Source organism: Helicoverpa zea, chromosome 4 (assembly GCF_022581195.2).
Source record: "Helicoverpa zea isolate HzStark_Cry1AcR chromosome 4, ilHelZeax1.1, whole genome shotgun sequence".
NCBI classification, from domain to species: domain Eukaryota; kingdom Metazoa; phylum Arthropoda; class Insecta; order Lepidoptera; family Noctuidae; genus Helicoverpa; species Helicoverpa zea.
In genome coordinates this window covers 11,406,748-11,432,152 of record NC_061455.1, presented here as the reverse complement: position 1 = coordinate 11,432,152, position 25,405 = coordinate 11,406,748, and the positions used below count along the sequence as shown (strand labels likewise).

Here is a 25,405-nt window from a genome sequence, read left to right as displayed (position 1 = left end):
TTGATATCGTAATGGGTAGAAAAATAATTTATTGAATGGAAACGCGGAAAAGTTCTAACTTTGAGTTACATAACTAATGCATGTTCAGCACTAAACTCGATTATCCTAGTCAATGTTATCTGCAATAGGCAACTGAAAAGATGCTGGTTGCAAAAATGATGGCATTGTTTCAAATCTGTCGAACAATCGTGCTAGCCTTATGCCGTTAACTCAACCTTTTTGCAAAGAAAAACTTATCGTAATTGGAACCCAGTTCGTGAATGAATGAGGAATTTTACGCAAACCACTGACTCGAACCAGCGGCGCCGTAACCTCGGGTTTAATGCCGGTGCCGCGTGCAGGCTATAGGAAATGAAGTAGGTAGGTAATTTGTGTAGCAAATTATGAATATTAATTTATTGCATTAATATGTAAAGAAATTAGTGAAATTGTTTAATAAATGATTAGAGTAAAAAGTCCAATAACAAAAATTCCTATGGACCATTAACTACTTCAGTTTTAATGAAGAGAGTTCTTAGTTGTTTTCGTTGTTTGCAAACAGTTCTGCGATCCTTAAAGATTAGCTTATCATTATCCCACATGATTAATTCGTTTTGCATTACGAATAGTGGCGTTTAAGTTGAGTCATAAAGTACAAAACGTAATACAGGATCACAGGGCGTGTGTATGAATGCACACTCTGCGCCATGCATACGTCTTGCGCAAGAGTTGCCTGCAAAGCATTCACTGGATTTAAATGTCCATATACCTACATATAAATGGGTAACGTAACTTATAATGATAGTTTATGCCCTTAGGCTAGTATTCAGTCTAGAATAGATAAAAATATTGGTGTCGTTGCATCATGAGATCTGAGCTTGAGTATAATTGACCTATAATTTTTAAATGCAATCTACAATCAAGTTAAACCATTGAACTAGATAAACTTGTCTTTAACTCTTATAAGTATTTCACAACGAAATTATTTTTTGGTTAAGCTTAACTTTCAAATCGTGCGAAACTGATTCGTTGCATAAAACGGAACAAATTGTATTAGAGCAAAATTTCTTTACAATAAACACGCTCGTCAATTTCAAAATGGGTCTTGAATTGCAACGGTCACTGTTCGTTGAACTTTTAAGATCAATACCCAAAAATGTCTCTAACCTGTAGACATCGGTAGAACGTTCAAACTAACTGCTTTGTATTACTGCAGTTTACTGTGGTAGCTCCTCGCACTAAACACACATTTTGTTGATTCCAAACGATCTCACAACAACATTGTGTCTGCTTTGCAATTCAATCTTCCATTATCCACTGTTCCAAAGCATAACTTCAGTATAGTAGGACAGCAGGAACCACACACAAATATACAATCATAGAGGAAATTGTCACTTACACGCATCGCAAATCACGGTTCACTATGATCCACAACCATGAAGCGAGACGCAACTGCAGGCCCCGTAACGAGATCGTCGTGATATCGTAAGACATTGAACTCACACCCAACTGCAAAGGTTTCCAGGCCGTTTGTTAAACTGCCAGTAGATTATTTAGAGCAACTCGTATAACACGGACGAAAAACACCGATCGTTGTTATAATAGTGCATGTAACGTCTTATCGTAAATCTTGACTTGCTGGGAGCTTGCTTGTTATTATTATAACGAAACCTGTTCAGAAACGTTGAACTTAGTTCTGCCACGTAAATCTAAGTCCAAATGCAATAACAAAACATGTGTAATACTGAAGCAATCATATTAGAATCTAAGTACTTACCTAAGTACGTTATGTCTGTTAACTCTTTAAATGCCGTGGGAAAGAACTAGTTAACACTTTTGGGTTTTGGACTAAAAGGAGGAAATATTTGCGTCCTATGGTCAAACAAAATAATTAACTAATTGAATAACATGTAGTGTAGATGTGGATGAGACACGTAATGCCGCTTGATAGACATCTCCAAAGTGGGCGAAACGTTAACAATTAGAAGCGGAATTTGCAAGGATTCATTGGTGCACAAGGTCTTTCACATAAAATGAAGGCTTATCTATATGGAAACTGACGGTTAATTGCAGCTAAAACGTGTCAGATCATCTTCTCACGAGTTATTTCTTGGTTCTTTGTTGTAACAAATCTTTCGTTTCATAAATGTTTTGTGAATCTTTTTGGTCTTTGTAATACTCAGTTTAAAGTTCCTTTCAAGATTGTCTTCACTGTCTTTCCGCGTCTTCGATATTTTGTTATGCGTTTACTGGATGGGACATCAAAATAAGTCTTTGTTGTAACTGACCTACATACATATTGTTATTTACTTTATAATGGCGCCAACCTAGTTAAAATCACTGTGGATGTTATTTTCCTATGGCTACTCGAGTATGACTGCCTGCTTGAAATTGCGTAACAGACCATACCACTCCCGACCGCAACCCAGTTTAGCTGCAAAATCAATGCCCTGCTCAGTACTGTTAGCTGAACGTGACCTCGAAAATAACCGAAACAAGATGATTAAGAGAAAATGCTACATACCCCAAACAAAAGAATTCTCTTCGCGTTCGATTAACTGCGTTATTTCCTACTGATTCGTTGGACACGGTAGTTTTTGGAGCAATTTCCGATGTTTTTTGCTTTAGTCATCTTTCTTTTATTACACCATTGTATGAGTGTTGATATCAAAGTAAGATTTCTTCAACTTCAGATAACATAACAGTTATCTTATTTATAGGATGTATGACAGACATTAGTTCCTTCGCAGAACAATATCAAGTTTATTAACGTCATCACTATCAAGGAATGCAATGTGGGTACTCAAATGGTAGCTGATAACAGTTATGAACAATACCATAACGGAAGTACGGTGACTCTTAGTATTTAATGTTTAATTTACGAGGTGATAGGAAGTGTCAAGTAAACAAATATGGCTAGGTGACTCATCTAGGCCATTTACCCGCGAGATAACTACTACCTACGTATTATGAAAGAAAGCGTGAATCGTTTAGATATTTTTAGAAACTTTCACTGAAATTCTGTTGCGAATTTGGAAATAATTTCATAGTTTACAGAATTTACTTTATTCTATTTTCGTAAGTAACCTTTCTTTGATTCTCGAAGAATTTCTAACCAGTCATTTTATACATTTATGTATGTATACATCGATGACTTGCCAGGTAGTTTAACCTCAAAGGAGTGCAGTCTTGAGCTAGTTGCCACCGCTAATAAAATTTAATTAACGGGTCTTTACTGTCATTTACGAGATAACAGGATGTGAATCATGCTATCGATGACGACAACTATTTAAAAGTATCGACGAAATGATTTAAAGAAATCATTAATACCATGCATGACTGTCCTGTGTGTGACGTTAATTGACGACCTTGTTTTGGGCAACTTTTTAATTTGAGCCAAGGAAGAGTTTTGTCTGAATATATCAGACGAAAAGTAGTAACCAAGTTCGGATAAGGAAGAGTGATAAATATTACATTGGTCTAGTCTACAATGATTTATTTTGGAAGACAGAAACTGCAATCTTCCAGGTTATCAAAGGTCTGCTTGATTTACTGTCGTATCAGTTAAGTCGATTAATTAGTTCAGTTTTGGCGGTGTCTACTTTATCAATTTAACAAGGAGTAGATTAAAAGAAAATAAATTACTTACAAATGTCATAAATGTGAGATTAATAAATTAAATTAACCGAACACTCGAAGGATTTGAGACAAGTCTAGGAAGTAGTTATTTTGTTTGTACGACGAGTAATGCGAAGCAATTATACGCTTTTTATCGTCACTGATAAATAAAGGCCCTTAACGGTGCCTACCTAGTTGAGTCATAAGGGAATCGAGAAGGAAAATGAATCACATATGATGAAACGTGATGAGAAAACACGTTAGTAGGTACATTCATACGAAGGATAAGCAATAGACTTTATCTATACATATAATAAATCTGTAGAAAAGTAATTTGTGTACATTGAAGAAATTGACAAAAAAAATAGCCAGCATTTTAAAGGATAACTAACAGAACCCATTTCCATCATTTTTGTCTGTTTGTCTGTTTATCTGTTTGTTTGTTCGCGATTCACGTAAAATCGACGAATTAAATACAGACAATGCTTATATACAAAAATTCTACGTAACTTGGGGTATTACTTAGTTTTTGTTTCATCGAAATCGATTCACTCTATCAAAAGATATGATTAATTTTGTGAATTCAAGATGTAAAATATTACGACACGCAATCTATTTGTCAAAACTGTACATTTGAATGTTGTACTTATATTAGTTGATCGGCCTATTATTATCAATCTTTACACAGAAAATCACACCTTTATAAGTAACTTCGGAAGAAAAAAAAATGAAAATTTTGTTTAGCCAAGGTTAAAGTAGCTCCATCTGTGGTAAATAAAATACATCAAATTTGTCAAAGGGGCTAGGTGGTAAATGACAATATTACCATACATTCTTTATAGAGGATTATTATTTCAACAGATAGAGTTGTGTATTTTCCGTAATTCACCATATTTTAACACGTAGTGTAATTTTTCGATAGACATTTCAATAGTGTTTGTCAGTTTGCCGTGCCACATCAAAATCCAACTATAATTATTACCTTGATGAAAAGAAAATTAATAGTTCTCAGCCAAATTTAAAACGGTGCCATCTAAATTATTTTTTGAACATTATGTCAAAAATGATGACTTTAGTGGAACAATTAATTATCATTTAAAGTTACAGATGGAGTTCATATTAGGATTTTTTCATAAACATAGTTTAGCTTATCTTCCACTAATGTGGTGGCCTTAAAACAAATTACTTTGAGTGAGTAGTATTAAGTAGACCTTAATTATTTTTTCTGATGCAAAATATGTAAACTTAATCCTAGAAGAAATGAGGATCTATCTCTCGCAAGCGCTGCTAAGCGTGAGGTAGGTAATGTAGGATTCTGTAGCTTTAAAAACAAGCCCAGATGCAAAGTGCAGATAAGAAATGGGAGCTCTCTCTATTTGATACCATACACACGTAAAATGCTTTATGCGTCTGAAAACGTACAAATTACGCACCGCATACCAGAGACATGCTTACTTTCAACTTCTGATCGCAAATACACTGTTCACGATTACGAAGTCTCAGTAAGAGCCGAGCCAAGTCTAAAAAAGCACCTTTTATATAAAACTACGTTTGATGTAATTTAATCACAAAGACAGAATTGTTCTCTGTTGCAAATCCTATCCACCTATATCCTATCCTAATCCAGAATGCATTGCAGGTGTGCATTGCACAAAAACCAATGGTATCCTATTCGAGAAGTCAAAAGAGTTGACCTGCCAACGTCAGCTTCTGCGCTAAGCAAGTGTTCTTAATAGTACCATCAGAATTACATTCATCGTTGAATGAGGTGAATAAATTTTCAGAAACCACAATAACAGTAGGAGCCAAAGCGTATTATCGCTTCATAGAGCTCTGATTGGCCCCAGGTGACCAAGTCAGGTCTGATTTATTCGTTCATCAGATCTTTGAAAGTGTTTCGGTGGATACTTACTGTCGTCCTGTTTACGTGTGACACAAAATATGGTATATAAACGTCCTCCGCAATAGCGAAATTTTCCCGGTGTGCGGTAGTGACGCACAGTATACAACACTTATGTTTCTTTTGATTTGCTGGCTCCACCAAGAAATGGCAAATTGCGAGCGTACATTTTGAAAATCTTGGCAAAACTGCAGGTTTCAAGTACGAACACATGAAGTGGACTCTCACAGATACGTACATTTTGCCTATTCGTGAACTAATGCAAACATTTCGGTGGAGTCCCGGCTTAGGCCACCACATTAGGCGTGCGCGATCCTCGGGCGTGTTAGTAGCGCGGGCGCCACGCGTGCGTCGCGAGCGCGTTGCGTGAGCGTCGCGTTTTGCTGCCCTGCGGCATTTGCAGCGCGCTCGTGCCGATTCAGATGGCGCCGCTACATACCTTCAAGGTTGTTGTACGGTATCAGAGCAAATAGGTTATGATAGCCAGTGAACTGAGACCGTTGAACGTCTTCTAATAACGGTAGTTCAAAACAGATGGATTACGGTTAGCGATAAGGGGTCATTAGCAAGCGGCAGGTGCAGCTTGCACCTAGCACTCAGAATACGATAACAAAGGATAGAAATTCTTTAAACCATGTCAAAGCTACAACAATTAAGACACAGAAATGTTACGACGAAGTACACACCATTAATACTTAGTTTATCTTGTTTACAGATCTTGACACAATTTTGATATGATCAGTCCTAAACGCCATAGCGTTCATGTTTTTGGTAGGTCAGATAACAAAATTGTTGTAGAAGGTAAAAGTGTTACTGAAACCACAACTCAAATTCGTATCAATCAAAGCTTGCTCTTGGTAGATTCAATGTTGAGATCATCCAAAAATGCGGTTTCATTGCATAATTTTTGCAAGAAGTGAAAGTACTTAGTAATCACGTTTTACAGCATGCAAACAGTAATTTTAAAATAAAACCGTGCTAATGCGAAGTAGAAAGTGATATTTTGGGTAATGTTTACCATTACAAACTGCTGAAAAAAAGCTTGCACAAACAAAAGCTTTAATACGGAGAAGTAATTATGTCGGTAGCATTCTATGTGAATTGCAAATGCATGGGGCATTTAAAATTCTTGTTCCAAACATCTAGGGCAAGGACCATTAAGCGGCTTTGAATTCCAAAGCTTTGTAAATATACAGTAAGCCCTTTAACTTGGAAACAATCAACATCTGGACGTTAATTGCTTGCAATTAGTCTAATTACCGCTTTAATGCAGTTCTTGTGAAGTAATCTTATCTTAAACCTTCATTAGCTAAAATAGTTCAGAGTCCTGATTTTTTTATATTCCTTTCTTTTAAGTCCTACTTTGTTGACCACGCTGGACGACCGTGGGATACTTTTCTCTGATCGAAATGCGTGAGTTCTACGTAGAGAATCCGACATGCGTAATTTAATCTTCTATTCAGTAATGCACTACCGTACCGCGCCATAAGTGTTATGTTGCATATGCAATGATGGATGAGTCATCATCGTCATAAAAATATTTCACATCCATTTGATTTTTCACACTTTCGCACGTTCATTGTTCCTTTTAGAAAACAGGTATTCTTGGATGTCTTTATGTTCCTTCAATCAAGGGAAAAAACTGGGACAGTCTGGTTAACGATTTCGTGGGACATCCACCTCTTTAGTGTCTTATTTCATAATCTCATGACACAAAGATTACCATTCCACATCCTTCCTAATAGAAAAAACTCCGGAACAAAGTCTCCCGGATTATCTAAAGGAAGTTGTCTATCGTAAAACTTGCGGAGGGGTCACAGTAGTGATTTGTTCAAGCTGATTGAATTAGCGAAAGGATGTCGCCCCAATCCCGGGGTCGGGACGGGTCAGGTACAGCCGGCGTCTTTATACCATCAGCTGCCCTTCATTAACACGTGTCCCTCATCAGCATTTTGTTGCATGATTCATTACTGTTTTGAATAATGTAGCTCTCTCGGCTCTAAGTATCAGAAAGCACGTATTGGCTATATGTATAAGAAACGTTTATACATTCTGTAGGTATATCGTAGACTCTACGGTCTTGTTATTAAAGATGCATTATAAAATAATAATAATAAATGAAGATTACCGAGACATAAACAACAAAGATGTTATTTAAGAAGCTCATTCTTTCTTACGTGTTCGAAATACACATGTAATGGTAGCAAAAACAACAGGTTCTGGACTAGACAAGTCCATAAATACGAAATGGGTACCAGTTTATTCTGAAGAGCGAACTAAAGTCGTAGCTTGCCCTTTTACAGTATGAGCGGGAACACCACGAAGTTCATTAAAGTTCACTTCAATACGCATTACAATGCACAGTTGATCTATGGATGCATTATTGCATTCGAGAACTTGAATGTTAACTTTACGCTTTGGTCTTTTGATCGCGAAATAAAGACAAATGTTACTCATGTTTGGTACCTACAAATATTTACGAAAAAGTTTCAAGAGCTTCATAGAAAAGCATAATGATTTCGCAATGTATAAAAGTAAATACATCAAATATTTACTCGACACACAAACAGGTGAGTAAATCAATATCAGTTGAATGGGCTCGATACGTAGCCCTTATCAAGGCACGCAGGTACGTGCCGTTATCACACTTATCAAACGCTTGTTTATCGAAGGATAACGTGATCAATAATTGTGTTAGACTCATTTTAAACTTTTGATTTTGGAACCAATCACAGTTATGGGACAAAGGAGTTTTGGGAATGAGAACAAGAGCCACAACAAAATAGTCTTTATTTCACAGAGAATAAGTTTAGTTTTTGGGCATGTTTTGTAGTGAAATGTGTTGCTTTTCGTCATTCTCGCTAACTTATGGGTTAGATATCTGTGGATCAATGGGGTGAATTGGAAACTAATTAGCCGAAATTGGCAAAAGGATCCTTTTGGACGAGCTGTTTTCTAATTCTAATATCTAACCAGATTCTAACTTGACAAATGTTACACTACCTACACAATGTTAATGAAGCGATATGGTAATAATACTGAAGTCTGACACATCATGAGTGAGCCTGAGTAACGGCAACAAACTAACAAGCCTGTATAATTACTTAGCACGCAAAGGTGTCGACTGTCGACTGCAACAACCAGTTACTAAGAAGCAATAATAACTAGGTACTGAAATTATGCTGAACAGATTTGAAAGCTGAAATAAAATTGATTTTGGAGCTTTTGTTTTAAAAAATTGAAGCAAACAAGTTGGTAGCCGAAATCAAAGTTTGTTTACTTACAACAGCGACTAGCTTCCCGCGCACCGTGATGCCGATCATCGGCGCGAACCGTACTTCGACTCCTGGTTCCACCACCAGCTCCGCATCTCTTTCAATGAGCAGATCATCCCGCAGCATGTAGGGGCTACCATCAGGCCTCCACACGGTGCGGCCGCCGGTCAGCACGCCGCCCGGCAACTCCGTTACACCCGACGACTTGTTCAGAAGATAAGGGTCCGCCGAACGAAGAGACTCTTGTCCTTTACACTCACGAAAGCAACACAATACCGTTACAAACACTAACACTGTCCTCCACTTGTACTTTGTGTCGCTAAACTGACTATGTCTCTTCTGCACACCCATATCTTTACAGCACTCCATTATTCACTAACTGAACACAAAAATATTCATTTCACTTTTACTACCGTTCCTCACCTGCAGCAACCTATTTCAACACCTATCCAAACATCGCACAGGTAACTCGACCCGATATAACACAACACATATTCATAAATAAACATTAAAGTTTTAAATGAATCTTCACGTAAATTGGGAATTGTGAATCAAAACAATTCATAACGAAACAAAGGTGGGGCTAGTAAAAATAAAACAAGCAAAAATGCGCGCTGCTGCGCGACCGTTGAACGAAGTCGTTTGGCCGGTTTCGTGTTGATTCCTCCTCCCTTCCCTCCTCGCATAACAGCCTCACTCACTCATTCTATCAAAAGCCTCCTCCCCTCCACAGGGCTATTCGGATTACGGGCCTGATTGTGAATGACGTCACGAATGCACGATAGTGAGACCGAGTAAACAATAGGCATGATGACAAATTTTTAAATTCCTTTGTATGATGTAGGTATACGTCTATTGTATATGAAAAATTATTAATTTTAAGAAAATGCGAAGTTTTTTTATCAAATAATTGCATTTTTCTCTGTCCACTTTGAATCCGGCGCGAAAACGCTTGTCAGTGTCATGTCGTCACTTGTGACGTCACGACTGAAATTACAAGACGCAAGTAAACAACGCTCGTGCAATAATTAAGTTTTTTGTGTTATTAAATATGAATTCGAAAGTGCATAGGTGTTGTGGGGTCCCCCAGTGTAAGAACACATCCAAAACAACTCCTGATAAGTTATTTGTGTACGTTCCTCACAATAAAAAAATACGAAACAAGTGGCTTAAACTTGCAAGGCGAGATTCAAAAGCAATATTGCCCAGGGACCAACTTTATTTTTTTGTTTTATTTTTTGCGTTTCAGCTGTACGTAACTCACAGCGTCATCACCATAGGATGGCCTGGAGGACCTAAAAGAAAAATCAATTTATAAATAAAGGGTAGAACCATGATAATAGATTTCATTAACATTTACACCTGATAACAAATACATTGTCAAAAGTAATTTTAAGGAATTATTTATAACTAAAATTGTTTTTAATTAAACTAATATTCTAACATAGAAGTTTTTTTAATTAAACTAATACACTTACATAGAAGTTTTTTTAATTAAACTAGTATACTTACATGGAACTTTTAACATTTCTAAATTCAGCTGAACAAAAATCTTTATTTGATGCGAAAAACTCTCCCAGCATTATGATATCAATTCTAGGCAAATTAGCGCTGTTTGCCTTGATAAATCCGGGCTCCATAACTCGTGTTATAAACAATTATTTAATTAAAAACAAAGATCGCAGTGGAAGTTCACAATAGCGAAATGTGACGTTCGCGCGCTTTCGCGCGAGTTGTTTTCAGAGATGACGTCACGAGCTCTGATTGGTGTTCAAGATATCATGGCGGATTGCCTTATTTCGTAATTTTATTTTATAAAAATACATATTAATCACATTATTAATAAAGAAAACAATGCGCGTTTTATATTCCAAGCTTCAAGTTTAATTTAATAAATATATTATTTTAATGATTTTTGATTACTGTCATCATGCCTATTCATTGGACGTTCATTCGTTCGTTCTTTCCTTAAACAAGTTGAATGTTTATAATTTTTTCAAATAAAAATTGATGTAAAAGAAACAATTCAACCTTTTTGTATTTAATTTGTGATCACAGACATAATTATCTTTTTATTTTTAAAGATTATTTTCAAATTCTTTATAATTGAGTTGCAACACTGACTACCATGCTATCGTGGGAAAACTTCATTCACTCATTCCTATAATCCCGTTGTGCGTTTCTCTAACGATCGTTCATTCACTCATAAATTTCGTCGACTCTTTTAAGTCTTCATAATTTATATTTAAAATAGTTGGAATAAAGTTATAATTTAAGTAATTTTAGGCCGATTTTAATTCCTTATCATTTTTATATCAACGTTACACGTAAGTTTCCACTATTGATCAAGTAATATTCGATAAATTGTAATTGTTGGCGTGGCGTGGCAATGCTTGTGCAGTGTCGACATTTTGTTTTCTTCATTGTATTTATATATTTATTTCTGTGCGAAGTACGGTCGCGTCGTAATTACATTTGTGATTTATCATCGCATATGAGCTTCTGTGATCTTTTTACATGTAATTGAATTGGATTTAATTTATTTATAGATTTCAACACAATCATGAGTTCTGGTGGTACTCGCGTGTATGTCGGCGGATTAGTGGAAGGCATCAAGAAGGAAGACCTCGAGAGAGAATTTGATAAATACGGAAAACTAAACTCTGTTTGGGTGGCCCTCAACCCTCCGGGTTTTGCCTTCATAGAATTTGAGAACTTGCAGGAGGCTGAGGATGCGTGTAGCGCGATGAACGGATTCGAGATGTTAGGCGCGACCCTAAAAGTAGAGATCTCTAGGAAGCGAGATGGGCCCCGCAGGGGTGGCGGCTTCCGTGGAGGACGCGGCGGTGGTAACTTCAGAGGTCGCGGCTTCGGCGGACCTCCCGGCGGCGGCAACAGATCCTTCAACTCGTACGGTGGCGGCCGGCCCTACAATCGCAACAACCAACGCGATGAGTACGGCAACGGTGGCGGCAGCTTCAGATCTAGGTCGCCATTGTCTCGATATTAATTTAGTATTTAGTTTTATGTTAGGTGTTAGTGTTATCGTAATCTGAAGCCTTCTAAGTGTTAAATTCAATGTCTGGTAAAAACTGGGGGTTTAATATTAATACTAGGAGGTGTTCCATTGATGTCTCAAGGAATTAGAGGTAATTAATAGCTTTGATTTTATCTAGTGTTTTTCAGTGTGACTTTACTAAAATGATTCTGTCTAGCATTTAATGTATGTAACTCGTATCTGTTTGATTCAATAAATTTATGTGAAAACAACTCTAGTTGTTTGTTCACTTACTGATATGCATTATTAGTAGTATTGTATTGCCATTAATGATGAATCTGTGCAAATCATTGTAAATGTGTATAACCTAAACTGTTAATGTTGCTCATTCTATGGACATAGTCATCATCGTCAGTAAGTTCAACTCTTTTCAACACCCTAAGCTTCTACTTGTTGATAAGTCCTTAACACTGTTGTTTTGTTTCAGTTCCTTGGAATTCTGATCTCGGGTCATTTGATTTTTCGAGAAGTTAATGCATGAACAATCCTTCAGTGATTACTTAACATTCTGCCTAAGCACCCTAATTGCTAAGTTTCTTTAAAAAAATATATGACTATATAATTCAGTTTGATTTTTATTATGTCCATACAAAATGACATCACAAAATGTATTCTTAAAACTAGTTTCAAGTAAATAATTAAGAAGGGCTGCTAAGACACGCCATCAGAAGCTCCATTTTGTTCAAGAAGTTCTTGCCTTCCATTTTCTCTAATTTAATTTCTTTGAAAGCTCCTCCGAGATGCTCCCACTTCTTATCTTGAACAAGCTCACTGGTAAAGAAGTCTTTTCTGGGAGATTGAGCTATGAATACTTGAATACCAACTGACGGCTCACATCTTATTGCTAACATTCTGTCACCTAAAACAAAAAGAAACAAAATCATTAAAAATAAACAGTGCAACGAGTGATCTTGATCATACAAATGGGTAAGTTTAAGTTATACATTAGTTATGACGAGGAGTCCTACAGTAAATTCATAACCTAAACCTACCATTTGGAGAGGCAAGTAGACATGAGGAAGCATTCCCAAGAGGTTCAACTGGTCCCGATCCCAAGTGTGAGCTGCTAGCCAGGAGTTGCCAGCCCATGCATCGGCCTACAGCCTGCACTGCGGTCATCTGATGCTGATATATCTGTTGGAGAAGTAATTTGATTATGGTATTTACACATCTCTTATCAGGCCTACTTAGGGCAACACAGATATGGGTATGTAAAGATAGTTTTTAATATTGGGTTGCATAAATAACTAACAGCATGATGTTTTAATGGAAAAAATTTTTAGAATTCCTAACAAATTTTGGTGTGCACCAAGTTTAGCATGGATTACCTGACAGTATATGAGATCCCTTAGCTCCTGAAGTTCATAAGACAGATGTCTCACTTTGCCGTCACGGCAAATACATTTGAGGGTCTTCTCACCTACATGTACCACTAGGGATGTTCTGCATACAGCGTCATACCTAATTTGAAGGAACACATTATTAATTTTGTGTCATAAAAGCACTATTAAAAACTGGTTTATTGGAATTGATAGTAAACAAGTCCATCAACTTTTATAAGGCTAACAGGGTGTAATCGTTTATAAAGTTATAGTTATTTTGGTAACTAAATTCGGTAGATAAAATTGATAACAAATTTAACATCTTTTGCTTCTGGACATTCGATTAGTCATAACAGCCTAAAATAGTATATAGTGGACTAGCTATTACAAGTAGAATCACCTCACAGAAACCGCAGGAAACAGAGAGTAAGCAAGTAATAAATTGTTTATTTGTCAACGGTAAAACTTAAGTACTATTCTGATGTAAATATGTTTAACAGGAAAAAACTGTTGTTTACATCGGGAACTATATTTTTTGTCACCAAAATTTATATTTGTCATCAAGTTGTATCACCTAATAAATAGATCTATCGCCACGAAATATTTTCGTTCTCAGATAAACAAAGAGTGTTCCCAGGTATGAATTACCAAATTATTGTTAATATAATGTGTAAAATATGAGATGGATTACCAATAAAATTGTAATGCGTTACATGACTATAAACTTCGTTCTTATAATAATAGTTTTATTACTGAAATAATAGCTTGGTGCTCAAAATGGTAGATCTGTCACCAAATAAATCGATTAATCGATCCCTGAATGCGACTCCTTTTTATTTGTTATTTTGTCACCAATACAGTAGTTACATTATATTTCGTTAAGTTATTAAAATAATGTATTCGTTACCAATTTAATACATCAGTTTATAATTTTAATGAAAATATGTTCAAAGGGAAGAGGAAGGTAAGGGAAACCAGCGCTGATTATTCAGTGATTGTTATTTTTAACAATAAATATTGATTATTTTGACTTTAATTAGGTGTTCTATTTACTATTCAGCTAGAAATTTAATTTAAATATATTTATACTACCTGTGGAAATTAAGATCCTTGGGGGAGGCACATAATATGGCCAGTTAAGTAGTAGACTCTTTGGTTGAAAGGATGATGACGACCACCGTACATTTTTAGACCTTCATGAAATTTTCTAGTGATATAATATATGATTTATTGGTGATCTCTTTAAATTAGTTTGCTTAAATACTATTAGGACAAACCTATTATAATACATACAAAACCATTTATTTGGTACTTGACCCCATATCTCCATGATTTTCGGTAATTTATTGTGGAATTGATTTTATATTGTTTGGTGACTACATTTTGGTGACAAATCTACTATTTTGAGGGCAAACCCTATTATTTAAGAAACACAAAATGAATCAAATTGGTGACAGCTTAAATCATACCCGTTTACATCAAACCTCAATTTATTTGGGTATTTATTTCCTGCGCAATTCAGCTTGTTTTTTTGCCATAATGTGCTATCATAGGCTGTTTCATGTTTTAATATTTTAGTTTGCAGAAACAAGGAAGATAGTAATGTTACGCACTAATCTATACTATAAAATAGCTTTATTTAAGAGGAAGCATTTTATTTTATCTCGGAGTAACATAGTATAGGAGGAAATTCCGACAGAACGTGAGTGAGACCTGGGGAAACATTTTATTTATTTATTTATTTGTACCCTGAAGGACTCCTATACTAAACCAATCAGAAAAATTATTGCACTGTTAGGAGGCTAGACTATCTCCGGACTAACAGCCAGTGAGTAAATAAAGTGGTAGATATAAGTATTGCACAAACCTGGTCTCTCACGGAGTGTCAGAAGTCCAAGCTCAAGGTTTGCCAAAGGGCAATGGAACGTAGCCTTTTAGGCATTAAACGGACCGATCGCATACGGAATATACGTTCCAGAACAGGAGTCGCTGATGTGGGCCAAAAGGCGGCGACATTAAAATGGAACTAGGCCGGACACGTCAGCCGAATGCATCTGGAGAGATGGGCCACTATTATCACCCAGTGGACACCTCAGGATGGACACCGCAGGCGGGGTAGGCCCCGGAAGAGATGGCGTGACGAACTAGACGCCTATCGTCCGGATTGGTGGACACGGACGAAAGATCGGGAAGGGTGGAAGCGAGATGGGGAGGCCTTTGCCCAGCAGTGGGACACTACAAGCTAGATATATATAATAAGTATTGTATGTTCTTACCCATAAGCCATAATATTGATTTTCACACATGATTGTGTGGGGCTGTTTAGAGCATTCCAGTGCGACACGATCAGCGGGTCTTTGACCTGAGGAAGGACAAAATGTGAATAGAATTAATTATACCCAAATATGTGACCATGATATCACGTGTATCAATATATTTTTAGATCAAATTTATTGATTTTCAAGCAAGATAATTTGTGATATATGCAATTTTTATCATAACTGCTGCAATTAGTGGATGGATTGTGTGAAAGCCGATATGGTAAGAAAGAATGTTACTTGTGAGATGACGGCAGGCAGAAGAGTATGGAAGGAGAAAACATGCTGCGCCAACCCCAAATAAAATTGGGATAAGAGCAGGAGGATGATTATACAATGAGTGGAACTACTGGTTTATTTATTATTCAGTTACAATGTACAAATATATAGGATTTTTTCATATCTTACCGAATAAATATTACAAACCTCTTTAGCAATAGTATCAAGTACATATTCACTGCGTCTCCTCATAAAGAAATGTTGTGCTTGCTGAATGATTTGCTCTAACAAAGACTGTTCCTTACTCATATCGAGTAATTCATAACGATCAGCTGCCATAGGACCTAAAACAAAATGATTTGGGAATACATTAGTAAAGTCAACAACGTAATGTTGGTGTTTGTGATTGTATTAACTTTATTTTGATCTTGTGGAGGTCGTAGATAACGTTGATATGGTTGCGATAAGTGTTCCAAAAACGTTAGTATATACTTATGTATTTGGGCTTCATGAATAAAAAATATGATTTAATAGAATTGCTTTTTTTTTGGTGGGAAATCACGAAATGACCCTGATGCTGTGGGTGCAGTATGAGGGAGTGTAAGACTCTTAATGACTAAAATCCACCATATTCCTTCTTGAGCCCTTTATGTGCCAGGGCCTCGGTACTCTTTCGAACAATCCTCAGATTCCTCCAGAGATTAATCACAAAATTTGGGAAGGCTTAGTTAAAATTTATCAGCTTCGACTGAGGGCTTATTTCTAGGTTCTTTTAACTTAGTTTTAACTGCAAAATTACCTGCTAAACAGCGTCGTTTAGAAGGTCCAAGTGGTCCCGTAGCCGGGTGCGGGAAGGGGTGATGAGTGTTAGCGTGGTGTACGGCACGCAGCAGCTGGTGCAACGAATGTTCCAGAACGTGGTCGTGATCTGATTTGCCTGTCGCACTTTCAGGCTAAAAAATATTGAGAATTGAGAACTTCCTTTTTTTAGATGTTGGTTAGTATCAAAATAATGTTTTGCACCCCTATTGGAGTAGTAGTGATAAGAATAAAAGATTGTCCGAAATAACTTGGGCTAGTCTGAAATAGGATGTTTGGTTGCAGTGACATTTCTAAGAACAAAATTCAAATTGCATACTGCTCAGCATTATAATAATACGGTTAATATGAAACTCAGACAAGTGATTATTACACATTGTAAGAATATAAACTAATTTTGGTTGCAAACCTTCACTCCTTCTGGATTGGCATTGTTATTATTCTGACCATTGTTATGGCATAGTCCAATCAACAGTTGAATCCCAGGTAGAACCTAAAATTTAAATTGTTGTTATTAATTCACACACAGAGATAGATTTCAATGATTTTATAAGGGAGTAATACAAAATAATTTCTTCTTCACTATTTCCTTTAACACAATTTCTGTATGTTGTCATGTCATCGCAATATTCTGTATGTTTATTATACAATACCAATATACTGCAACTACCGTAGACTACCTATTTGAATGCAGTTTTTAGCAATAGATTGAGGAACTCATCAGGAAGTATATAATTTATACCGGTGAGATGCCACAGCAGCCACCAAGACTACAAACCTCACACCCACGATGTTTACCAGTTAGACAAAATTAATGCCTGCAATTTATTTCTTCTTGTCAAGTGAGCTACAGTTTTTAACACCTAACAAGCCCCAGTATTAAGAATTCCTGACAGCCTTGGACATGGATTTGTAACAAGGCCTGCTACTGAGTAGCACTCGGGGACGTCGGCATCACGTGTCTTCTGACACAGCACAATTGACACCAATACTTACAGTAGCCATAATCTGATTGCCCACAACCATATGCGGTATTGAAGCATCAAGCTGGACAGCCTCAGCAGCTAGCCTCGCGAACAACTCCTTACAGAAGAGTACATTCTGAGCAGCTTCCAGTTTCTGTTGCCAGTGGAGTTCAGCTCCGTCTCCTGGGAGTGTACCAGGACAATTGATGGCTGCTGAGCTGAGAGTTGCTGTTACTACGTCTTCTTGCTCTGTAATAGAGTTTAGTGTTAATTGATTGTGAAATTATAAGATATTATAATCTATATAAATAAAAATGAATTGTTGTTTGTTAGTCTGATTAAAACTCGAGAACGGCTGGGCCGATTGAGCTGATTTTGGTTTTAAAATGTTTGTAGAGGTCCAGGGAAGGTTTGAACGATACGAAGTTCGCAGGATCAGCTAGTAATATATTTTTGAAAACATATCTGTGTCTGCATATTTATAATGTTTTGAATAAATTACTTTTATCTTTACCAACATTACAAAATCTGATATAAAATTGTGAAGTCATTGTGAGTATAAACATTATCACATATTAATCAAGAAAACGAATTCACACAATAAATGACAGTACTATTTTCAAATTTCCCTCATAAACAGACCATAGAAACTGCATTACTACCTTTTTGGCAAAGAACTGATATGAAAGCGACGCCCTGCAGCTCAGGTGGGACAGTGACGCGTAATGCCGACGGCACCGGGCCCGCCGCGCTCATGGCTTGAGCTATTTGTTCCTCTGGGGCTTTTGTTACCTGTAACAGAGTAGCTGTAAAAATTCTATGAAACAAATTGATGTGTTAAAAGCATAATGTTCTCCTAAGAACTATGAATAATTATAAGCAAGATTAAAATAAATAAAATGATTAGTCAGCAACTTAAGGATATCTTTTAGCAACATGCAGAGCCACATTATTTTGTGAGTACTGTATAGACTATGGCATCTATTCAGTTATAAGAAGTTTTCATTGGGCTCAGCTGAAACCCTAGGAAACTGATAAACAACTTTTTGTCTTGTTTGTGATGAATAAACATTATATCAATCTATAACAATGCAAACCTCAAAAACTCCAGTCTGACTGAACTTAGAGCCAGCAGTGCGGTAACTCAAATCCCCAACAATGGTGTTGGACACTTTCTTCAGCCTCCAGTTTTGTCTTAGTCTCAGCAGGTCTATGTGGAAGTCTGGCATGTTCCTGGTCATTCTCATGGACTCACTGGCCCGGAGACGATCAACTCCAGCCAAGAGTACTGCTGCTGCAGCTGCTAGGGCTTTCTTCCTGCCATAAACTTGGACCATGGGCCTGCCTTCCACTTGTTCTGGTTGAACTGGGTCTAATACCTGGAAAATAGAATTATTGTTGTTACATCACTGTCAAATCTGCTATATCTCTGTTTGCAAGAAACTATGAGGCTATATATCATGGGCAGGGATATTGAGCCCTGACCTTCACCTACGCAGAAGCGATTTATTGGTTTATTGCCTTAAGTGTACAGTGCGCAAAGCGATGCCCACGCAGAGAGCTCAATATCCGTGCCGATAACTATACCTATACTGATTACATGAGGAAGTTTAAGGTGCATACAATATACAACTCAGGAGTGGCTGGTAAAGGCAACTAGTTTGACAGTTTACATTTAACAAAAAATTAATATTGACTACTAGAGTCTTATTGATGCAATTCCCTTTAACATGTTGTATTGAAATTGTACTTAGTACCATATCTATTGCATTATATTATCTACAACAACAATTATTATAAACATTGCTTCTCTTACCATGTATCTCTTCTCCTTGGCAATACTGAGTACATCAGCCAGCACACAGACTTCAGTGAGTGCATTCCTGAGTTTGTTACGCACTGAGTCCCAAGGCCATAAGCTCGACTGATACCCTGGCTCCTTGTTCTCATCCTCAGACTTTGAATCAGAACTACTTTCACCTTCCTTCTTGATATTGCAGAATTCATCTTCAGTCTTTGAGAAATCAATCTTTTGTGCTAGCCGGGCGAGATTCTCTGACATAGACAGAGGTCTGTGAAAAAAATGATAATGATATACAAACTTTTTGCAAAATAACTCAATCTATGGGAATGTTGTTACCATTTTCACACTAGTAGGTAGATTGAATACTTACGCTTGATATATTTCCTGGCCATCATAAGTAATCTCCTGGATTTGATTCTCTATTGGTGCCTCAATAGAAATATTAACTGAATTCGCCATTTCTCTGTTTTTTGGCACTCACACAATATTTACCATAACATTGTATTTACTTCGGAAGGTTATCAGTTAGAATGTGCACATAAACACTTCTACAAAAATTATGAATAAATAATACCTGTTAACTTTTATTGTTTATTTATATCTAGTCTAGATAAGTAATTAAATAATAATAAATAATATCAAGAAGACGGACAACTATTGACCGCCACCAAATAAAAATTATTTACTTTTTTTTATTTTTTTGACATTTACCTATTCCGTTTTTTTAAAGCAGTTTTTGGATAGTAGCCCTTTTGCTGCAACTTTAGAGCAATTAAAATCATACATTTTACAATTTATTAATAACGATTCCTTGATTTTGCAATTTATTGAGATTTTTTTAATTATTTCCGCTTGATAATCATGACAAATGAGATCTATATAATTGCAGCTGCGTAATGTGGATCTCACTCCGCTGCCCCAACCAACGGTTGTCATTTGTCATATTTGTTATCGACATTTTGTAGTTTTATACGAAGCTATTACGTTTATCGAACACGAATTGGTTTCGAAATGGAAGTTACAAAATATTGATTTATGTTGGAACCATACAAATCTGTTTAGGAGGGTTTCAAAGCAAGGGTGAAGTTTGCTTTAGGAGTTAAATATGACCGATCGAGTGATAGCGGTAAGTGGAACAATCGTACACTCATTAAATTTCATCAGATTCTCACTAAACACGGTAACTCGATCAGATCTTGGCTTCGTGTTTTACCTCTACTCATTGCATTGTCGCTTCGCTGATGCTGAGGCGAGAGATGTTCGAATTACAGAGTGAGTTCGAGAGAAGAAAGAGTTATTTGCGTCCATCTATCGCGCGCATATGAATCATGTGTTGGTAAATAATAAGTTCTATGTTATCAATGCCTACAATTCTAGTACGGATAGCATTTATACTTGCTGTCTTTACACCTAATAGATGACAAAGATTACATGAAAGAGGGGTACCTTGAATATGCACTATTATAACAGAGTGAAAATAATGTACTAACTGTGTAATCCCTGAGATTGCAAATAATGGAGATAATTTTGAGATGAAACCTTTGCAATTTATTTTCTTATTGTCTGAGATGGCATGTTAAATTAGGATGAATCAAAACAAACAAAAAAATATTTTATATATTTGTGTGAAGCGAAGTTCAATTCAACATTTCTAACAAAACCATAATCAAACTCTTTTCAGTCCCGTCCCAGCTTGGAGCAAGTCACAGCTATAGTGGACTTTATGGAAAAGCACCCAGCTCTAGCACTAGGCCAGTTAAGAGGTCTGGAGGGCAGAGATGAGAGCAAGAAACTGTGGTTCAAGCTGACTCGCATTGTCAATAATATTACAGGCCCTACTAGGCCTATGAAGTCCTGGATCAAAGTAAGTAATTGATGTTTAAAACTAATTGGGACTAAAACGATGTTGTATATGTCACCGTAAGATTACAGACATCGTTAGATTACAATCTATGTCGAGAGATTGTAAACTGTCGAATTATTGTGAACCGTAACATCTGTTTGCAATTTAACGCATTATTTATCGCTATATTATAATCTATTGATGAGAAATTGTCAAATCGTCAACTGTCCGAAATCTCTCCCTGATTGGTCAGTCTTTTTGTAAGATCGACCAATCACGACCAGCCATTCTGTTCCCATGGAGTTCCCGTAGAGTTAGGAATGAAATAGAGGTGTCAGTTAAATAAAATAAATGCTCTTCAAAAATTCTTCAAGTATTTATTATTTAGTACGAGTATGTAATTAATATTCCTGACATATGGAGGGAACAAATTGTAACGAAATATTTATTCTTCAAACACAAATTGAAATTGGAAAATTATAAGAAACTTTTATAAAAAAAAAAAACAAAACAATTAGGTAGTTTGTCTTCAAACACAAACAAATATTTAAAAAAATAAAAGCCTCTTATATAAAAAAGGGTACTTAATTTTGTCCTCAACACTTTTATATAACTAATTCTAAAGATATAAGTTATTTTCAACAGGAAATTTAATCAATTAATAATTACGAAAACACAGTTGTTTACACAATCGACAACAAACGAAATAAACAAACAAAATGGCGAATGCCGGAGCGGAGGGGGCACATTACGTTCTACCAATCAGCGCGCAAGATGCATTCCGTTCTACGCCAGTTGACAATTTGACCGCTTTACATTGATAGATTATAATATAGCGAAAAATAATACGTTAAATTGATTATTAAATTTAAATTAAATTGATTAATTCGACAGTTTACAATCTCTCGAGATAGATTGTAATCTAACGATGTTTGTAATCTTACGGTGACATATATAAAGGTACAATACTTTTTTTTCCCAATGTTCGGACAAATTGTAGCAACTGTGGTTGTAGGTACACTCAAGTAATGGATGGTTGGAAAATTTATAGTGAAAAAGCATAAGCTTGCTCCCCAATACATTGTAGGCTATTGAGACCATCATATTCTTCAATAATGATATTACACAGTTACAGTATAACATGGCACATATGAATTTGCCAATGGGATCCTCATTAATGTTGCTTTAGCTGAAAAACGTTATTTTGTATTATTTAAATATTAAGTTTTGCCATAAGGATCTTAAGTACCTATTTTTATTTAAAAAGAATGCTTCCTCTTGTCTATCTCTAAATTAAATTATTATCATGTAATTATACTTTCTATTTGCTTTCTTTCTCAGTACTGGGCTGATAAGAAGTCAACAGTGAGATCTAAGGTGTTGGGCGGAGGAGGTGACCCCAACAACCTGTGTTCCAACATTGAGAAGAAGATCTGGGATCTGTTTCTAGCAAATGATAGTGGCAGTAAGTATTTAAGTAATTTGTTAAAAGAGTGTCTTTAAAAACATCGTCATTCTACCCTCACCTGTGAAATTCAATTATGGATAAAAGCATAAAATGCCATGTTTCTGTTTTGATAAAAAAGACAGACAAGTGCTGACTGCTGCTAGATATATGGGAATGAATGTTCTTTCTTCATTTGACTTCTTATAGCCTTCACACAAAATATAATATAGTACATAGCATTATAGTATGTAATCTCTACACTCAACAGAAAACCGTGGTGCTGTCAAGCAAGAATCCAGTTTCACAGAAGACAGTTTCTACAACGAAGACAGCATGGACCAGAACCATGTAGAATCAGATCCTGTGCTGGCCTTTGAGGAGCCTGTGGTAGATGTCGAAGAAAGGCAGATAGGTATTATGGAGAAACTGGTGAGTACATGTTTAGATGGACCTAAACATGTTACTGGTTTCACGATAGAATATTATGAACTAAACACTATTCTGATGGCGCAAGGCATCAAATGATTATATTCAGAGATGCAAAATTATTTGATGGGATTTATATAAGTGTTTTCACACTAGTGGAGTTTGTTTACGCTCGATGCATTCCTGGTAGCAGACAACCTGTGCCACAGATGAGTCATGGCTTGAATCGGTAGATTTCAAATGCCAACCTCTGGCTGTTTGACTCGTGCATTGCCGCACAGAAAATTCGCTAATGTGAAAGCTCTATAAACTCGTTAGTAATTGATTCTCTCTCCTGATCAGAATCAGTGAAACTATTTTTTGTTTGTGTTGCAGCTGAAAGTGATGAGTGACCAGGCGGCGGCCATGACACAACTAGCGCATGCGTCGCACGTCAATGCACAAGCCATGGAGAGGCTTGCCGATGCCTCGCAGATACAGGTACAGATAAATCTTAAAATGAAATAATATTTTGTTCTAAATTGTATTTAGATTGAATGACCCCTTTAAGCTTTACAAGAAGGAACGAATCCTTTTCTCATTTATCACATTTTTGTAGTAGAAAGCCATTAAGCTTATTTAAAATTTTTGTTCGTTCATAAGTGCTTGTAAAGGCCTAAATGAAATAAATGATTTGATTTGAAGCGTGAAGAACACATTTGGATGAACCAAATAGTACCTACGCTACCGCGGCTTCTAATACTACCTAAAGTCCAAGAAATTCTCTCTTTTCTTCCCGCTTTTTTCATTCCCAAAATTAGCCACTTTACTAAACTACTGACTTCATGTTATCTTTGAACAGGCCAGAGCGATAGACCGTCTAGCGACCACGTTCGAGACGATAAGCGCAGCCACACACGATGTTCGCAACGCTATCGTCGATATCGACGCGACAATGAAGCGATTCTACTCCACATCGCCCACTTAGCACAGGTATCTATGAACTGCCGAAATAATTCGGTGATGTTCGACAAGGATATTAAACCTCATTGGTGACGCCAAATTATTTTAGGTCTGGTCGAAAACTGTGATTGACAGTTCGAGTATTCGAATGTTTTGTTCTCTTTTTGAATTTTGTGATAGACAATGGGAGGGATTGGCAATGTATTTAGAAAATTTTGTTTTAACGATAGCCGGACGGATAGGCGGAAGCCTTTTGTTTATAATTTTTTAAAATATGGGTATAAGTACTTCTGAGTAGCTTACCCAGGCACGAGTGTATTCTAATGATTATTTTTTTTAGTATTACTATTCATAAGCCTTTGTAAATATTACTACATAAAAGCCATTGTATAAAAGGTGATGAAAAAATAGTTCAAAACTATGATATTATTTACATTAATCAATTTTGTACATGAGACAACTTGATATTGTATATTTTTAGTTTGTAAGATTTTGTATTATGCATTTACATTTTTTTTTAATTCTTAAGTTTAGTTTAAAGTCATAGTATGCATTCATTGCATTCGTTTAAATAATTTTGGCCTCTTATGGCTTTGTAGAAAATTACATTGAGGGAAAAATACGGCTGTTAATTTCTTCCATAGACAACTGTCTACTGCCAACTTTTACAAACTATAAGGCACGAGAAACTGTTTCAGAGCAACTCGTACGTAGATAATGATGTTATCTTGTAAATAATAATACATAAAAAATGAATTTAATAAAACCATTTATAGCACATACTTAGTTTTATTGATTGCACATACCTAATTACAATTATCATATAAAAAATACCAAATATTAACATTATTTTCAATGGCAACAATTTATTGGTAACTGTAGAAACATACATTTCATTGGTCACATAAATTCGAGTAAGCAAGTTTTGCCTTGATAGCTAAGCTAACAACAGAAATATTGCGAATTTCACCAAAAACTATACAAGTATGGCTGGCTAATTCTTAGGTAAAATCTTTGGATATTGTCATATCTATATATCGGGTGTGTCGTTCATAATCACATTAAATGAAATGCGTTAATATACTGGTTAATATATGTCGATTAACACAAAGATAAAAGAAAAATACGTAAAAATGAAAAAATGATTTTTTCAAACAAAGTAAATGGAATAAAAATGTGCAAAAATTAGAACACCATATAAAAGTCAGTCATTACAAACAACTGAAATTCTCCCTTGAAAACTGACAGCTGTCAACTGATCAAAACATACGATACTCCGGATACTCCTAACTTTATCTCTGCTTTACACATGATGTTGTAAATTATAAAAACGAAAAATGACTCCTGTGGTCAAACCGCTGAATGGATTAGGTTATTTTTTTACAATTCGCCATAGAATATCATAAAGTGTATGCGATAGGATTTAATGTGATTGTGAACGACACACCCGATATACCTAATATTTAATTA

General features: G+C 36.1%; 4 protein-coding genes across 5 annotated transcripts in view; 2 read left to right on the top strand and 2 right to left on the bottom strand.

Moving 5' to 3' along the window:
- The window catches only part of LOC124629490 (protein bark beetle), a 37,429-nt gene extending 27,978 nt beyond the window's left edge, over window positions 1–9,451 (bottom strand). For both annotated transcript variants that reach the window (XM_047162870.1, XM_047162871.1), the window contains exon 1: window positions 8,782–9,451. In XM_047162870.1, the coding sequence (XP_047018826.1) occupies window positions 8,782–9,141 (360 nt within the window). In that variant the 5' untranslated portion in view covers window positions 9,142–9,451. The remainder of the gene's footprint in view (window positions 1–8,781) is intronic.
- Window positions 9,452–10,937: 1,486 nt separating this feature from the next.
- Window positions 10,938–12,396, top strand: LOC124629690 (RNA-binding protein Rsf1). Its single transcript, XM_047163203.1, has 3 exons — window positions 10,938–11,099; window positions 11,322–11,921; window positions 12,258–12,396. Exon 2 carries the CDS (start codon window positions 11,336–11,338, stop codon window positions 11,780–11,782), a length of 447 nt encoding a protein of 148 aa, XP_047019159.1. The 5' UTR covers window positions 10,938–11,099; window positions 11,322–11,335; the 3' UTR covers window positions 11,783–11,921; window positions 12,258–12,396.
- On the bottom strand, window positions 12,388–19,940 carry LOC124629688 (mediator of RNA polymerase II transcription subunit 17). Its single transcript, XM_047163201.1, has 12 exons — window positions 19,648–19,940; window positions 19,290–19,545; window positions 18,571–18,852; window positions 18,136–18,265; window positions 17,505–17,722; window positions 16,918–17,001; window positions 16,489–16,642; window positions 15,897–16,033; window positions 15,429–15,514; window positions 13,159–13,291; window positions 12,823–12,964; window positions 12,388–12,689 (listed from the first exon to the last, which is right to left on the bottom strand). Exons 1-12 carry the CDS (start codon window positions 19,734–19,736, stop codon window positions 12,469–12,471), a joined length of 1,932 nt encoding a protein of 643 aa, XP_047019157.1. The 5' UTR covers window positions 19,737–19,940; the 3' UTR covers window positions 12,388–12,468.
- Window positions 19,941–20,211: 271 nt separating this feature from the next.
- On the top strand, window positions 20,212–24,713 carry LOC124629689. The gene is made up of 6 exons (XM_047163202.1): window positions 20,212–20,403; window positions 20,959–21,141; window positions 22,462–22,585; window positions 22,836–22,996; window positions 23,369–23,473; window positions 23,835–24,713. Exons 1-6 carry the CDS (start codon window positions 20,383–20,385, stop codon window positions 23,958–23,960), a joined length of 720 nt encoding a protein of 239 aa, XP_047019158.1. The 5' UTR covers window positions 20,212–20,382; the 3' UTR covers window positions 23,961–24,713.
- Window positions 24,714–25,405: the final 692 nt, after the last annotated feature.

Bases quoted from the DNA above. Each gene is read 5' to 3' on its own strand.
- LOC124629688 (XM_047163201.1), bottom strand. From the start codon at position 19,736: ATGGCGAATTCAGTTAATATTTCTATTGAGGCACCAATAGAGAATCAA. The intron at 15,515-15,896 runs GTTTGTAATATT...GTCCTTCCTCAG, and splicing joins TTGATACTATTGCTAAAGAG to GTCAAAGACCCGCTGATCGT. The intron at 12,965-13,158 runs GTAATCCATGCT...CTTCTCCAACAG, and splicing joins GGGATCTCATATACTGTCAG to ATATATCAGCATCAGATGAC.
- LOC124629690 (XM_047163203.1), top strand. From the start codon at position 11,336: ATGAGTTCTGGTGGTACTCGCGTGTATGTCGGCGGATTAGTGGAAGGC.
- LOC124629689 (XM_047163202.1), top strand. From the start codon at position 20,383: ATGACCGATCGAGTGATAGCG. The intron at 22,586-22,835 runs GTAAGTATTTAA...TACACTCAACAG, and splicing joins TCTAGCAAATGATAGTGGCA to AAAACCGTGGTGCTGTCAAG. The intron at 23,474-23,834 runs GTACAGATAAAT...ATCTTTGAACAG, and splicing joins CCGATGCCTCGCAGATACAG to GCCAGAGCGATAGACCGTCT.